Source organism: Gastrolobium bilobum, unplaced genomic scaffold (assembly GCF_033153095.1).
Source record: "Gastrolobium bilobum isolate Gb01-03AN ecotype WA unplaced genomic scaffold, APGP_CSIRO_Gbil_v1 utg913, whole genome shotgun sequence".
In the NCBI taxonomy this organism is placed as follows: Eukaryota; Viridiplantae; Streptophyta; class Magnoliopsida; order Fabales; family Fabaceae; genus Gastrolobium; species Gastrolobium bilobum.
In genome coordinates, this window is record NW_026900059.1 from 87,234 (window position 1) to 103,636 (window position 16,403).

The 16,403-nt window shown below is 35.4% G+C and overlaps 2 protein-coding genes across 2 annotated transcripts; both read left to right on the top strand.

Annotated features, from left to right (window-relative positions):
* Positions 1-371: 371 nt before the first annotated feature.
* Positions 372-5,129, top strand: LOC133295073 (rhodanese-like domain-containing protein 4, chloroplastic). Its single transcript, XM_061493860.1, has 8 exons — positions 372-1,168; positions 1,859-1,961; positions 2,067-2,153; positions 2,557-2,631; positions 2,752-2,826; positions 3,471-3,551; positions 3,739-3,981; positions 4,662-5,129. Exons 1-8 carry the CDS (start codon positions 522-524, stop codon positions 4,707-4,709), a joined length of 1,359 nt encoding a protein of 452 aa, XP_061349844.1. The 5' UTR covers positions 372-521; the 3' UTR covers positions 4,710-5,129.
* Positions 5,130-10,558: 5,429 nt separating this feature from the next.
* On the top strand, positions 10,559-13,944 carry LOC133295069 (histone H3-like centromeric protein CENH3). Its single transcript, XM_061493853.1, has 5 exons — positions 10,559-10,598; positions 11,071-11,192; positions 11,751-11,825; positions 12,970-13,045; positions 13,811-13,944. Exons 1-5 carry the CDS (start codon positions 10,559-10,561, stop codon positions 13,864-13,866), a joined length of 369 nt encoding a protein of 122 aa, XP_061349837.1. The 3' UTR covers positions 13,867-13,944.
* The last annotated feature ends 2,459 nt before the right edge of the window (positions 13,945-16,403 follow it).

Consider the following 16,403-nt stretch of genomic DNA (forward strand, 5'->3'; position numbering starts at 1 on the left):
AGAATTTTGTGCCAATTTTTTATTTTCTTTTTAAATTATGGACCCCACATATTTATATCACTCACATAAGAGTACTATATCATATAACATGAGATTAATAAATTCCTTAAAATTATACACTTTTACCAGCTAGAGGATATTGTAATCGTACTACACTCTTCTTCTACAGTGCAGTAATAATTTCTAAACATCACTCAGACATTTCTGAGCCACACAATTGCAGACGATGAAACCTCAACTCAATCCTCATCAGCTGAGTCTCATCCTCACTCGTCACGTGTCAAGCAACCAGTGGTTATGTTCTTCTATCCCTGACACGTCAGCACCTCCATGACACCCACTGAATTGCATCAAGCCACAAAAAACAACACAAGCTTACCCTTACTTCTTCTCTCTCTCCAGTTTCTTCTCAAACAAGATCACTTCCACACAAGGAAGCAAAACTAGCATCAATCCTTTTGGGTTTGCATTTCTCATGGTGTACTTCAAACTTTGAGTGTCTGTGTTATAGAATTAACACTATGGAGGCCCTCAATGCTGTTGGATTGAACCCTCTATCTGTTCTTTCTGATAGAAGAAAACAACCCAGAAAATTCCCTTCACTGCCCACAATTTCTGCATGCAAAGTTACAAACTTTTCTAGTTTTAGCAACAGGAAACAGGCACTGCAAGAGCGGTTATCAAGGGGTTTGCATGAGGGTCTATTTCTTGCAACTTCTTCAGTTGTAAATGGTGGAGTTGCTAGAGCTTTAACTTATGAGGAAGCATTGGGGAAATCTTTGAGTGCACCTAGTTCTGGGGACTTTGATGCAAATGGGTTTGTGGATAGTGTTATAAGTTTTGCAACAGAGAACCCAGCAATTCTTGCTGGAGGAGTAGCTGTTTTGGTAGTGCCACTTGTTTTGTTTCAGGTTCTGAAGAAGCCTAAGCCATGGGGTGTTGAATCAGCCAAAAATGCATATGCAAAACTGGGTGCTGATGGAAATGCTCAATTGCTTGATGTAAGAGCACCTATAGAGATTAGACAAGTGGGTACCCCAGATGTTGGGGGTCTGAGGAAGAAACCTGTGTCAATAGCTTACAAGAGTGATGATAAGCCAGGGTTCTTAAAGAAGATTTCATTGAAGTTCAAGGAACCAGAGAATACCACATTGTTCATTCTGGACAAGTAAGAATAACACAGAACAATCTTGTTTGCAGTTTTTCTCGATTTGTCATTATGATCCATGCTGGTGTTATAGTGCATTCAGTCATTTTGGTTATGAATAGTGTAATTTTTTTCTCTCTCTAGAAATCTCATTAACATTCAAAGGTTGTTGTGTCATTGTATCATGCATTCAAATGGTCATCTCACTTGGATCAATCTTTGATATAAGTTTTTTCTCTAAGGGAAAAAGCATAAATCACATTAAAGCTTCAAACTTAAGTTATTTTCCCTCTTATTGTGAATGATTTCAATGTTAGAGATTACAGCATTTTCTAAATTTTATCAAAAAAAAAACTTTCTTCTTTTTGATGAATTTCATTCAGATTAAATAAAAACAAGAACATCTACGACATCTATCTCTTAAAAGAGAAAAGAAGGAACAGTTATGAAATCTATGTTAAAGTAATAACCAAACCATAACACTATTTTCTGTTTGATGGATAACGTTAAGTTTACTAATCACCATAGAGTATACACATGTCCTATTTGGGGCATTAGCAAGAAAATCAATATTTAAGCTTATATATCTGCAGTCTACATCATCTGATGTGACATTTGAGGAACTTTAATTACTTAAATTTGTTGTTTCTTCTTGCACTTCACAAAAGAATATACTTGAAGCTGATTGAGTGAACTTGTGATGGAAGCCAGATTTGATGGGAACTCTGAACTGGTTGCAGAGTTGGTCACCTTTAACGGATTTAAAGCTGCATATGCAATTAAGGATGGTGCTGAAGGACCACGAGGATGGATGGTATTTCTTTTCTCTTTTCCTCCGCCCCCTTTTTTTTTGTTTAATGTTTATCATATTTGGATTTAACTGCTCGTCTATACACTGACATGGACTGGAATTCTGCAGAATAGTGGTCTTCCTTGGATAGCACCAAGGAAAGCATTGAGTTTGGATTTTGGCAATCTGACAGATGCTATCACTGATGCAATAGGAGTATGTATCTGGGATTCATCTAATTGCAATTATAATTTTCAATGCTGTTGCACTTGCAAAATACTACTAATATTTTCAGATTGCAAAATAGTAGGCATATTCTTTCTGTTAAATTTAAGACTATGGCAGATGCACTGAAATTGTTTTGAGAAAAATAAAATGTTAGCTTTCTTAAATTGAGGATTTTTGCTAGTAAGAAAGGGAACAGATTAATCAGTGAAAATGTAGAATGAATTCTTAACTTAATTATCGGAAAAGTTAAATTCGAGAATGAGATATTGCATTTGAAGAGTATGGTAATTGATCCATTTCTACACGCTTGCCTTTAAAATAAATAGACATTGTTCGTGATCTTAAATTTTAGCATTTCTGAGTATTTCTAATTAATGAAGTTTTACTACAGGATACCTCTGATGGCTTGGCTGTTACTCTTGGGATTGCTGCAGCTACTGGACTCGGTCTATTAGCTTTTTCTGAGGTTGATCTGATGAGTTATTACTTATAATTTATTCCTTTTTCTCGAAGAGCAATAATCCATCATGATGTGAATATGTTACTGACATAAAATTACTTGTACGTGTTGTTACTTTGTTTGTAGATAGAAACAATTCTCCAACTTGTAGGATCTGCTGCACTTGTTCAGTTTGCAAGCAAGAAGCTTCTATTTGCTGAGGTAAGTATGTTTTTTGAAGCAGGACGCATGACTTTTCCATCATGAATATGCATTAATTTTATACTTCCTCCCCATGATGAGTTTATTACACATTAAATCAGCATCAGATATTTCTCTTCAAGGAATGAAGGGTATGTTTCTTTTTTTTACGACTTCATCAAAATGTAAGCATTTATACAAGATAAATAACTGAAAGAGTAGGGTCATAAAATTGAACTAGATACATAAATCAGAGAAGGACCATGTTAATGTTTGTTACTACCTAGATGTATTTTGAACCCACAGGCACGAAGAGAGAAATTCTAAGGAAGATAGAAAGAAAAAGAACGAACCGACATGCAAAGCTATAGCTTGTAGTACTGTCCTTTGGGGTAATTTTCTGTTTGCTTAACACATCCACATCCTAGGTGCACATGATCCTGGCTGTTTTGTATGAACTTCCAGTAGAAGTGGATAGTGATGATTGATGTGGAAGTTGAAATATATTAATAGTCAAATTGCACATTCATGAATTTGTACACATGGCTTTTGTTAACAATTGAGACCAACCATTGCATGACAATTAAGCGAGCTCATTAGTCATGTCCTTCATTTCTGGTTTATGATTATTTATAGAAGTAGAATTTTAATTTATTTGATGACAGGACCGAAGGCAAACACTACAACAGGTTGATGAGTTCTTGAACACCAAGGTTGCCCCTAAAGAGCTTGTTGATGAAATACAGGTACTTAAAATTTTTCATGATCTATATCCTAATAAATTACCCGTAATTATGATGTGATGCATTTTGGAATGTTTATTTCAATGGACAATGTATAATATCTATTTCTTAAAATTTGCCTTATGTGTGATTTCTTTATTCCCCTTCCTCTGACCTTGTTCTCTTTGAATGGAATGGCTGGGAACATTAGGAAATTGGAAAGGCTCTTCTACCAGCCTCCACCAATAATAAGGCTCTTCCTGTTCCAACAGAAAAAAGTCCAGAGCTTGATGCAGCTGATAGCACCGTACAGAAAGCTGAAGCTACTCCTGACAGTGTCACCGAGTCCAAAGTAGATGCTGTAGCAGCACCTGAAATAAACTCGGTGCCCACAACTGAAAATAAGGCAGAATCACTTCCTGTGCTACCAAAACCACTTTCACCATACCCATACGTAATGTCTTAACTTCCTTGCACTATGAATTTTTCACTTTCTGTGCTGATTAGATAGGCTTGTTTTCTTGGAACTTTTCTTTCCATATATGTTTTACTTCCAGTGTGATTATGATCTTGAAATAGAATCTCTTTATTAGACTATAAGGCAAATAATTGTATTGTCATTCTCACATGTCACGCTGCATTTTGTGATTACATATAACTCTCATTTCTGAGGCCCCTCTGCCCAAGAGAGAATGTGAAGTTGCATGTGAGAGGAGAAATCATATTTCTTGAAGTTTTCAAAAAAAAATTAAGTGATAAGTTATGTTTGGTCGTGGTTAATGTTGGATCTGTAAGCTAGCGGAGTTTATGAAAGAGACAGTTGCGACTTGCGAGGGAAAGCCACTGTGCACAAGAAAAGGCTTGAAGCCCACAGGGTGATGTGTGTACAGTGACAAGTGATAGTAAAGAAGGTTAGGGTTCAGTACATGTGAGGCAAGATTCGAACTATGCTCACTCGTATTCGAATTAGGATACGAGCTCTTATCTTTTAGAACCTGTGGGGCCCATGGTGTGGGTCCAGAACAAGTTAATTTATGAAAACTATTCTCTTGCTTTATATTCCATGCTCTTGACACATGTTTACCATCCTTCATGTCCATTTCTGCTTTGCTTTTTTTTCTTCTTGAATTGCAGTATCCAGATTACAAGCCTCCAACATCTCCTACACCTTCACAGCCTTAGAGCTTCACTTGTTTTAATCTTGAAGATAATTCTATAGCAGGCAAATCAATACTCTGAAATATCCACCACGCATCAAGAGCTTACTTACAAATACTATGATCTATATTCCTGTCAGAAAGTTTTCAATGTACATGCATCTTAGGTTGGAGATAAGATCCATGTCACAAGTTGTATAATTTATAGTCTGTTATGATTATCCTTCCATTTGTGCTACTCCGTACACTTTTTGTACTCGATGGATTTGTTGGAGAGGTAGTTGTCTTAGTTAACATTGTACTCATAATAGTAGTTATGTTGGGATTTATTGTAACATTGCCTATTTCAGTTTTGGAGTAAGCAAAATAAGATTTTATATATGCAATTCATGGAGTTTGTGACATTAGGATATCTGAGATGATTTTAAATTTTCATAGACAAATCAATGGCTATGGAAAGCATGACTGGGAAAATTATATATATATATATATATGGTTTGTTTTTATGCAATTTTTCCTGAGATTTCTATATCCCACATGGGGGTAAGAAAGTTGTATATTCAGTATTTACACTCGACATCATTGGTTAAGTTGAAATGTGGGATCATTAATATGTTTGGTGATAATTTCATACAATTTTTAAACTGATTGATCCTTCACTCATCATTTTATTTTAACATACAGTATGTTATTTAAAATTTAAGTAAACATCAAACCTAGAATTATATACCAGCAATGGCAACAAATATCTAAATCATTTAAAATTTGATATGCATTATCATCAAAATATTATCACATTATGTAATGGTTTTATAAAATAATTTCACATTTCACAAACAAATATTAAATAATATTAAGTAATTAAAACTTGCACATGATCTAAGTGAATCCCCTTTACACTCAATTACCAAACAACTAAAACTTTTAATTTATATGATTATTAACGAATTAAGCATGATTAGAGCTACGTTTTTGCCATCAAGCTGTAGAGGTGTAAATAGGTTAGGTTAGATTTTGACTTAAATAGGCAAAACTTGTGTAAACTTCTTTAGGCTTGAATGATCTGTTAATTTTATGTTGGCTCGAATTATAAGTCTGATCTGCTTTATATTTAAAAAATAAAAGCATTAGTCTAGGTCTGTTAGTTTTTTTTAGCCTATTAGATATTTAATAATTAAAAAAAAAAATCAAATAATATTACTTTATTATTCAACTTTGTAGCTACTCGAACAAGCATAATTAACCATCAAACATCCAAGGAAGTAAAACTGAAATCAAAATATAAAATCACATAAAGTGTAATATCACATAGATAAGTCTTACTTACATATTACATATAGGCAGGTCCAGGTCATTGCCTACCTCCTTAATCACTAGTTGTTGGTGGTTCGATGGTGTAAGGCTTTGGACTTGCAAATCTTCTACCAAACACGAATGCTACTTTTTCTCATAAGTATTTAGGACTCCTTTCTCTTTTTCCGCTCATTTGAAAACTTGCTTCAAATTCAAACTCCGATTGAGTAGCAATGTCTTTTAGTCCTTTCACCGAACACCTACAGTGCAGATCAAATGCACATAACGCCCATTGGTCTCCTCCAAGCTTTGTTTCTGCAAAGGACCCTGGTACTGCGTACCGCTAGAATTTTTACTGATTTTTCTCTATTCTCTCTCCATATTCAAAGCTGTTTTAAAAAACCTCTCTAGGTCCCCCTCTCTGTCCATACTTATATTCCTATATATGCAAAAATTCTTTAATGCAATGGTGTTGAAAAGTAATGGAAAAATATTGAACCTGACATTGGCGATAACACAGAGCCTGAGCCTGAGCCTGAGCCTCCATTTTCTTTCTTGATAACTCTTTTTGGTTTGCTGTGCTTCGAGCCATGAGCGTAACAGCTTGCGCGTTTGTGTGGATTTCTCCTGTGTTGGCGTGTTGAAACTGACAGAGTGATGGCTGTTGTACCTACTGTAGCTATCTTTGTCAGAGAGGTCGTTTGTTTAAGTTTCTAGAAAAAGTAACTTTTATCATTTCTTTATTTAAAAAGTACTTTTTACAAAAGTTAAACTTATTTATATTTTTATAAAAATATTTAAATTTTGAAAAAAATATTTGACTTTTGACTTCTGCTTTTCTTAGAAGTTAAAATTTTTAACTTCTGAAAAAAAGTAGATTTTTGGCTTTTTTTTGTGACTTTTCTCTTTTTAAAAAACAGACATTCAAACGAACTAAAAACGAAAAGTGCTTTTTTTCTAAAAAAAAAACAACTTTTAAAGAAAAAAAAGCTCATCCAAACGGGACCTGAGTGAATCATGAAATGGTCTAAGGAAAAAAAAAACTGAGATTTTTCTTGAATTTTAATTATTATTAATTTTTATAAAAAAAAGTCTGAGCAGAAATAAAATATATATATATATATATATATATATATATATATATATATATATATATATATTGAAAATAGAATAACAATATTTGCTTTGTAAAGTGAATGGAATAAAAATTAAATGTTGAATTCATAAACAGACTATAACATTTATGTTTGCTTTGTAAAGTAGTTAAAAATATTTATTTGAATAAAATAAAGATAAAAACGTATTCTACATATAATATTTATTTAGACGAAAAATAAAATTTAATTTTTTTGAAAAAAAATTGGACAAAATATGGTGCTCACACTCACACAAAAATAAGTGGATCCCATTATAAAGAAAAAAGAAAAAAAATTATTAAAATATATTTATTTTTATGTTAGTATGGCAGATGATATTTTATTTTATTTTAGGAGAAGTAATTCTCATGTAGAATGAGAGAAATTCTCTCATGTTAAGAGACAGATAAAGTGGATCCCACTAATTTTTAAAAAAAAGAAAAAAGAAAGACACATTTTTTTTTTTTTTGAAATATTCCTTCGGTTCATCGCTTTGCGATTAGTCCGATTCGGGGCGGGTCCGGGATTAAGGCTTTAAACCCCTCCCAAAGGTGGTACTAGGGAGATTTGAACACATGCCCTCACCCCCACCTGCTCAGCTCCCATGCGCCAACTGAGCTACCACCATTTGGTGAAAGACACATTTTTTGAAGTGAGAGTAACATGAGAGATAAATCTCATGCAACATAAGAATATGATTTTCCTTTATATTTTAACATAAGTATGTTATTTAAAATATAAGTAAACATCAAATATAGAATTATATGCATTATCTTCAAAATATTATCACATTATGTAATGGTTTTATAGATTAATTTCACATTTCATAAGTAATTATTAAATAATATAAAGTATTTAAGACTTACACAGGCTTTTTGACCCTTATAACCCTTTAGGTATAATTAATTACCAAATTGACCTTCATTATAAACTATTTTAAAATTTTAACCTCCCAAAAAACATAACACCAATCTGCCCCTGTTTGACCGTTGACCACCAAGCCTACCCGGGTACACCCCTCCCTACCCGGGTATTTTTTGAATTTTTTTGCTTACCCGGGTAGGGGGAGGTGTACCCGGGTATATTTCTTGACATCTGAAAAATTGCTTGAATTATTTACCCGGGTAGGGAGGGGTGTACTAGGGTAAATTCTTGACATGAGATGAATCCATGTTGAATAGGGAAAAGAAAGCCTAGTGTAAGTTCCACTATTTTTGCAGTATGCCCTATTTGTAGCTATGTAGCACCGATACGGACACGAGACACGTGACACGATACAACACGACACTCCGACACGTTAATTCTAAAAAATGTTAGATTTCGACACGTTAGGACACGTTTTGATATTACATAAATTTTTTAATTTATGTAATATATATTGTATGTAATATTTAATAATTTAACAAAAAAAATGAATCTAAACTTATAATATTCATAAATTTTGAAAAGAAACATAAGATATCCCAAATATTTATATTAAATTCAAAAAAATGGTAATCGTAGTTTAACGAATCTAATAATTGAAACTAAAATCTCAACGCAACGCAACCTTTGAACCTTTTTTTGAATTTCTATAACACGTGTTGGAGTGTCGGAGAGTGTCGGAGTGTCGGAGAGTGTCGGAGTGTCCGAGAGTGTCGGACACGACACGTCAGGATTTTTGAAGTGTCGGTGCTTCATAGATTTGTAGTTTGAAAGAGTCGTTAAGAATACATTCTATTTTTTCCTGATGGAAGCATATTATAATCATGTGGTAGTCCTTAAAGCCCAAATTACCTACTAAAGCCAAGTGATGATGCCCTGCGGGAATCCTTTTCCAGAATCATGTAGGCTCTGAGAAAGATTCGTAAATAAAATTACATTTGAATAATACTTTAGTTCCATAGAATGATCTGATCAGAAAATACACTTGCTGTCATTGCATGATAAGACATGAAATGTTACTCGATTTACTACCCTGATAACTGATTACTATTTTTTCAGTTTCTGTAAAGCTCCAGTTGGTGTCTAGTCTACTGTGTGGCTTGATGAACTAAATTTAAGTTTTGCAGGGAAATGAACTTCATAATCAAGGAAGGTTCAATGATGCTTTACAGAAGTATATGCTTGTAAGTGCACTTTTGTGACTTCTTAACTGTCTTCCCCACACTTTTTTATCTTGCTTATCCCTATTTTGGAGACTCTAAGGAAATTATCAGTTTTTTGGTCTGTTTTCATTTTTTTATATTCTAGGCAAAGGAAAACATAAAAGATATTCCATCTTCTCAAAGTAGGAAACTTCTTTTGGCATGCTTACTTAACTTGATGTCCTGTTACTTGAAAACAAGGAAGTATGCTGAATACGCATAAATGAAGGTTACGAGGTATTCGTGATTCCTTTTCTTTTGCCATTTCAACTTGATGTTAATTGTTAATTTTAATAGCCAAATGCTATATTTAAGTAGTGGTATTTTGGGAAAATTTATCAGCTGAGAAGATTAGAAAGAACACTACATTGTAATTGTAATATTTAAGAAATTAGTTACTCCCAATTGTGCTGCTTATGTAACAATATGAATATTGTCCTAGATTTACCCGGATACACCCCTTCTTACCCGGGTAAATAATTCAAGCAATTTTTCAGATGTCAAGAAATATACCCGGGTACACTCCTCCCTACCCGGGTAGGCAAAAAATTTCAAAAAATACCGGGGTAGGGAGGGGTGTACCCGGGTAGGCTTGGTGATCAACGGTCAAACAAGGGCAGATTGGTGTTATGTTTTTTGAGGAGGTTAAATTTTTGAAATAGTTTATAAAGAAGGTCAATTTGATAATTAATTATACCTAAAGGATTATAAGGGTAAAAAACCCGACTTACACATGACATAAGTGAATCCCCTTTACACTCATTTACCAAACAACTAAAACTTTTAATTTATAAGATTTATAACAAATTAAGCTATGACTAGAGCTGCGTTTTTGCCATCAAGGTAATGTTGTAATTTTTTTACACCATTCTTATATTTCTTGATTTTTTTTTGGTATAACTTAGAGTATCTCTATTCAACCTCTTCTGCTCACTTTGTTCTTGGAATACAGCTCTAAAGACTATCCCTCATTAGAACAACTGGTTTGAGCTTCGCTATTAGAAGAAGATGAGACTAATCCCTCATTCAAGAAGAAAGACACATCCTCTAATCTTTAAAGATTTTTCAAGAATTTACTTGACGAGGGTTTGAGCACCTGACAAGCAAACAGCTCATAACGGTAAATAATTTTGAAATTGGGGGTTGTTTGGTAAACGAGGAAACGGAGGCATGGCTTCCGCTCGAAAAAATCAAAAAAACGAAAGCGAGTTAGAAACAAAAAGAAGCGCCAGTTTTAATTTTTTTGAAAAAAAATGAAAATGAAATTGAAAATTAAAATGTGAAGGTCGCGTTTGGTTTGTGTCCATTGCTGAAATCCCATGGCAAGAGTTAAGCATGCTCCAGCTCTTCGCAAAAGCGGTTCGTGCTTTATTTTTATTTTTTATTTTTTTTGAATTTGAAGTCTTTGTTTTCACTCTTCATTCCCAAAACCCTCACTTTCCTTCGTTATGCAAATTCACAGGTAGAAAGAACGCGCCATCTACACCAGCTTCAGCACCACCACAATCCCAATCAGTAACCTCCTCTCTCTCTCTCTCTCTGTTACGATTTCTAGGTTTATATGTCCACAGTTTTTTGTTTTTGTTTTTGTTTTTGTTTCATTGAATTTGAATATTCTGAAGCCTGCTCGTGGAGATAGGAGGAGGAGAGGTGAACAAGGAGAACCACAGTGTATGTATGTGTGTGTGTTTCATTGTTTCAGGAAAAGAAAAAACAAAAAACAAAATAAAAAATAATGTTCTATTTTCTTTCTGAGTTGGTTTGGTTTGTGCTAATAACTATGCTGATTTTGGTGTTTGTTTTGTTAAAATATGAAAAAATAAAATTGCAGCACCTGGTACTCATGGGAGGAAGAAAAGGCGGAGTAGGCCAGGAACGGTGGCACTCCGTGAGATCCGTAAATTTCAGAAGACTTTCAAGTTACTTATCCCAGCTGCTCCATTTATTAGATGTGTAAGATTTGTGTCAACCTTTAAAAATCATCATCAATGACCATTGAAATGCAAAATTTGAGGATTTGGAGGATAATGTTACTTTCTATCTGATATAAACTTAGGGGGGAAAACTTGTTTTGGAGTGTGGCTGTTGAGTCTGACAATTGTAGTTAGGTCGAAATAAGCATCATAGTTTGGTTGCTACTCTCTTTTTTTTAAGGAATGTTTTTGTAAATTTTATCACTTATTCACTGATAGAGGGGCGAGCCTTGTAGTGGTGAAGTTGCTCTTTGTGACTAGAAGGTTATGAGTTCGAGTATTGGAAACGGTCTCTTTGTAAATAGATAAAAGTATGACTGAATACAATTGACTCTTACTCTTACTCTCTCAAGTTGGGCAGCCTTGTGCATTGGGACTTGCCCTATCACTTATTCACTGATAAAAGTTTTTGAAAAGCTTGCTCCTTATAGAATCACAAGCTTGTTATTAACTAAGATTAGTTGGCCTATTAGGCTGAATTAAATCTTGTGGGATGTTTGTACTCACTGTTGGTGCATTGTTTTTAATTTTGCTGTAGGTTAAACAGATTACGAACCAGCTATCTACGCAGGTCTCTCGCTGGACACCTGAAGCCGTGGTAGCTATTCAGGAGGTATTTAACTCATTTGAGTAATCACTAGAGTGCTTGCAAGTTGCAATTTATCTAAATTATCGTGCAAATGTTTTCTTTCTATATTTAAATGAAAAATCTGTTTATAAATTGGTTTTAACTTCTCCCAGACATTGTTTCAATATTATTTGTTTCATACATAGAATATTGTTTATAAGTTATTTGAATCTACAGCCGTCCAGTCTTTAGTTTGTTTATTTTATGTGTATGATCGGATGGTTATATAATAAATTGAAGCACAATGGACATTTCCAAATCTGCTTAGAAAATAATCCATTGATTATTGAAGATTGAGATTTTAGACACTATGTTTGAGTAAAACCCAATATGCTCTAGCTCTCTCCAGTCTTATTGAAATGGGATTAGTATTACCAACAATTATTGGTTCAAGTGATACGGAGTTAGTTCCCCTCAACCAAAGGTCTCGAACTTGAGTTTTGAGAATGGAAAAATGGCGATGGGAGAGTCGCCTCCTATATGGGTCCAACAATGCTTGAAGCGATGAACTGATTTAACAGTACATGAGGTGGTGCAACGCATGCTTCTTTACATAGCAACTAAGGTTTCTGTTCTCTTATCATGCCTTTCATGTAATCACTTTGAGAAAACTGTTTCAACAACCTAGGCTATGTTTGGAATGGAAAAGGATGGTATGAAATCAAAATGAAAAGGATGGAATGAAAAAGAGTTGCCATCCCTCTGTTTGGATAATTATTAATGAGGGAGGAAAGGAGAAGGTAAAGGGTTATAAGTATAAATTTTCAGTATAACCCTTATAAACTATTTTAAGTAACTCATTTTATTAGGTAAAATAGTAAATGACATTTTTCAAATAAAATGCATTCTCCTTTGTTACTTCCCAAGTTGGAGGAGAACCAACAATGAAAGTTTGAGGAGGCCAGGGGCCCTCATCCAACAGACTCTTGACCATCATCCACACCTTTAATACGTCATCCCAGTTGCCAAATCTACTTCTATGATGATTTTTTCTGATGCCTTGTACTAAGTTTAGTTAGCAGCGTTGCTGTTTTTTGTGATTTATTTTGAAATGCTTGTTATGTGATTTATAACAACATATTTCATATATACTATGATCATTCTGAGTTTTTATTTGACAATCCTGCAGGCAGCCGAGGATTATCTGGTTCATTTGTTTGAAGGTGGAATGCTCTGTGCAATTCATGCAAGGCGTGTTACTCTTAGTAAGTTGATAAAATTATTTTCCTAATGGAAAAACTTATCAATCACGAATTTATCCTTTATAAATTCTATGCTGCTTTTATTGGTGAATGGAAAAAAAAATAAAAAATTTTTTGGTTACAGATGAATGAATTCCTTTGTTACTGTATTAGTTGCTTTTAAACAATATTCTACAGTCTGTACTCTGTATGATGTAGTTAACTATGGGGATTCAGTGAATGGTAGAGAAAAAAATTGTGGTAGTGTTGTTTTATTTGAGCAGAGCACATGGAGTTCTGACTTACCATGTCCATCCACTCCCATTCTTTTAATTGGGTATGACCACTTTTAAAGAATGGTACTCTTGGCTATACCGTGTAACGGGCACATGCTACATCTGCTAAATCCAGAAAACTAAGTGTTAAATGTGCTTTGTGAACTGTTTGAGACCTCTGGTCATGGAAAGGTTTGCAGAAGATATGCACGGGTGATTAAGATCAACAATTTTCAGTAATAGAAAAAAGTCATTCTCAGACAGATATTTGTGTTGCCTTCTGGTGAGTGAGCTGGTGTCATACTGTTATGGATGAATTTAAGTTGCTAGATATTTAAATGAACAGAATACTCAAACAGAGCCTTGGTTAGCTTGTATAGTTGTATTTCCCAAAGATAATTTCATTCCTGCTGTTCATTAATTGATTAATGTTTTTCCCTTATGAATATTTCCATGTTGTTTTCTTTCAGTAACCTCATGAATAAATGTTCCATTTGGTTTTTTGTTGCCTCAGTGAAAAAGGATATTGAGTTGGCACGTAGGCTTGGAGGAAGAGGACAGCCTTGGTGAGAGCAATATACTGGTGAACACCATTGAGCAATATACGGGTTTCAAAGAAGCCATTGCAGCTTGTAAACCCAGCACTCAAATTGCAGTAATTATTTGGCATTAAATATTAGGAACTAGGCTAACTCATGTATCAATGATCATATCTTTGTAGGTAAATACCGTGCTAGATTCTGTTGTAGAATGAACCTATTGGAGCTCAAGAAAACTATGAAATACCTCAGTCTATTGATTTTGTAGAAAAGTGATTATTACAGATAATGAAATTAACAAAGGGAAAACTAAATATATATACAAGAGGATTCAGCCTCAATCTAATCAGAGGACCTATTATAATAACCAACTTAGCTAACAAACTAACTGCACGAGCGTTCTTTTGTTATTATGTTGTGATTAGTTGGTCGGAAGAAGCTTCTGTGTGACGTGGCTGATAGTGAATGCAAGTGTGGCTTGTCTACTGAATTTGGAATTGGGCCAGACTCAATAGTGGTATTTGAGACTGGGCCTGGAGTTGGACCAAGTTGTGTTACCCCTCCACAAGTGGGACTATGTAGATTAACTAGTCCCAACTTGGAAAGAGTAAGCTGAAATGCAGTAGGAGGAAGAGGCTTCGTGAATGTATCAGCTAGTTGAGAGGAAGACTTGACTGGAAGCAAACGCAGCAAACCGGAAGTTATCTTTTCGCGGGTAACATGACAGTCGATCTCAATATGCTTAGAACGTTCATGGAAAGCAGGGTTATGAGCCAAGTAGATAGCTGATTTATTATCGCAGAAAACAGAAGCAGGCTTGGACCAAGGAAGAGAGAGGTCACTAAACAGATGTTGAAGCCATTGGAGCTCACATGCAAGGGAAGCAATAGCTCTGTATTCCGCTTTGGACGAAGAGCGAGAAACCGTGGACTGTTTCTTTGATTTCCATGCAACAAGTGAGGAACCAATAAACACACAGAAGCCAGTGATAGAGCGACGTGTATCCGGGCAACAAGCCAGAAGCTGGTGAACCTTTGATGTAGCGTAAAACACCTACTGCTGATTGGTGATGAACGTCAAGAGGACAAGAAAGAAATTGGCTAAGCTGTTGTACAACGAAGCTCAAATCAGGGTGTGTGGTAGTCAAGTATAAAAGACGACCAATCAACCTTCGATAAGCAAAAACATTCGATATTGGAGTTCCATTGGAGCGGCTGAGATGAAGAGAAGCATCCATGGGACTATTACAGGGCTTAGCAGCTAGCATGCCCATATCAGCTAAGATTTCAAGCGCATACTTGCGTTGATTCAAATGAATGCCACGGGAGGAACGAGACACCTCAAGACCCAGAAAATAGCGAAGGGGACCAAGATCCTTGATGCGAAATTTCTCATGAAGAAAGGTCTTGACCCGAGCAATCTCAGAAGAGGAATTACCAGACAAAACGATGTCATCAACATAAACCAAGAGAACGGTGAAGGAACTTCCACGTTGAAGGGTGAACAATGAGTGATCTGATTGGCCTTGAACATAACCAAGAGAGAGTAATGCAGAAGAGAGTTTACTGTACCATTGCCTACTGGCTTGTTTGAGACCGTACAAGGACTTCTTCATACGGCAAGCTTGATTGGGCTTGGAGACTTCAAGACCCGGAGGAATGGTCATGTAAACTTCTTCAAATAAATCGCCATGAAGAAAGGCGTTGTCGACATCCAATTGCTCAAGTAGCCACCCCTTGGAAGCAACAACAGCTAGGAGAACACATATGAAAGTGAGTTTGGCCACGGGGCTGAAAGTGACTGGACAGTAGGGGTTTGCTGGTGGGGTATGTTGGGCAGTGTAGATAATAAAGGTAAGTCAAAATCAGGTAAAGCTGCTGATGTGGGGTTACTGTGTGATGTGGATTGCACAATGTGAGGTTGTCGGTGGGAAATATCGGGTAGTGTTATTGGATGAAAAGCAGGCTCAATAGTGGTAGCGGATGTGAGTGAAATAGGACAGCTAGCAGTAGAGGGTTGGGTTTGGGAAGAGGATATTGGATCAAAAGGAAAGTAGGATTCGTAAAAGATCACGTTACGGGAGATGAAAGTTTCTCTAGATGAAAGGTCAAACAATAGGTAGCCCTTGACACCATCACGATACCCAAGGAAAACAGCTTTCCTTGCTCGTGGAGAAAATTTGGTACGGTTGGAAGTGAGAGATGCGGCATAAGCCAAACAACCAAAGACGCGAAGGTGGAGTAAAGTCGGAGGGTGACCATATAGAGACTCATAAGGTGTTTTATTGCTAAGTGAAGGTGTGCATGTTCTATTTATAAGGTGAACAGTGTGTGTGATAGAATAGCACCATAAGGTATTGGGGATATGAGCTTGAAAGTAAATGGCACGGGCAACATTCATAACATGCTGATGTTTTCTCTCAACTTTGGCATTCTGTTGTGGTGTCTCAACACAACTACATTGGTGTGCAATGCCTTTTAATGCATAAAACTCTTTCATCATAAACTCAGGACCATTATCCGTGCGTATTACTTTAACAGATGTGTTGAAATGGTTGTGAACATAGGT

What these genes read in the sequence shown, in the direction of transcription:
- LOC133295073 (XM_061493860.1), top strand. Translation starts at nt 522, where the DNA reads ATGGAGGCCCTCAATGCTGTTGGATTGAACCCTCTATCTGTTCTTTCT. An exon ending in AGAAGCTTCTATTTGCTGAG is followed by an intron (nt 2,827 to 3,470) that starts GTAAGTATGTTT and finishes ATTTGATGACAG; the next exon opens with GACCGAAGGCAAACACTACA. An exon ending in AGCTTGTTGATGAAATACAG is followed by an intron (nt 3,552 to 3,738) that starts GTACTTAAAATT and finishes TGGGAACATTAG; the next exon opens with GAAATTGGAAAGGCTCTTCT.
- LOC133295069 (XM_061493853.1), top strand. Translation starts at nt 10,559, where the DNA reads ATGGCAAGAGTTAAGCATGCTCCAGCTCTTCGCAAAAGCG. An exon ending in CTGCTCCATTTATTAGATGT is followed by an intron (nt 11,193 to 11,750) that starts GTAAGATTTGTG and finishes ATTTTGCTGTAG; the next exon opens with GTTAAACAGATTACGAACCA. An exon ending in TGCAAGGCGTGTTACTCTTA is followed by an intron (nt 13,046 to 13,810) that starts GTAAGTTGATAA and finishes TTGTTGCCTCAG; the next exon opens with TGAAAAAGGATATTGAGTTG.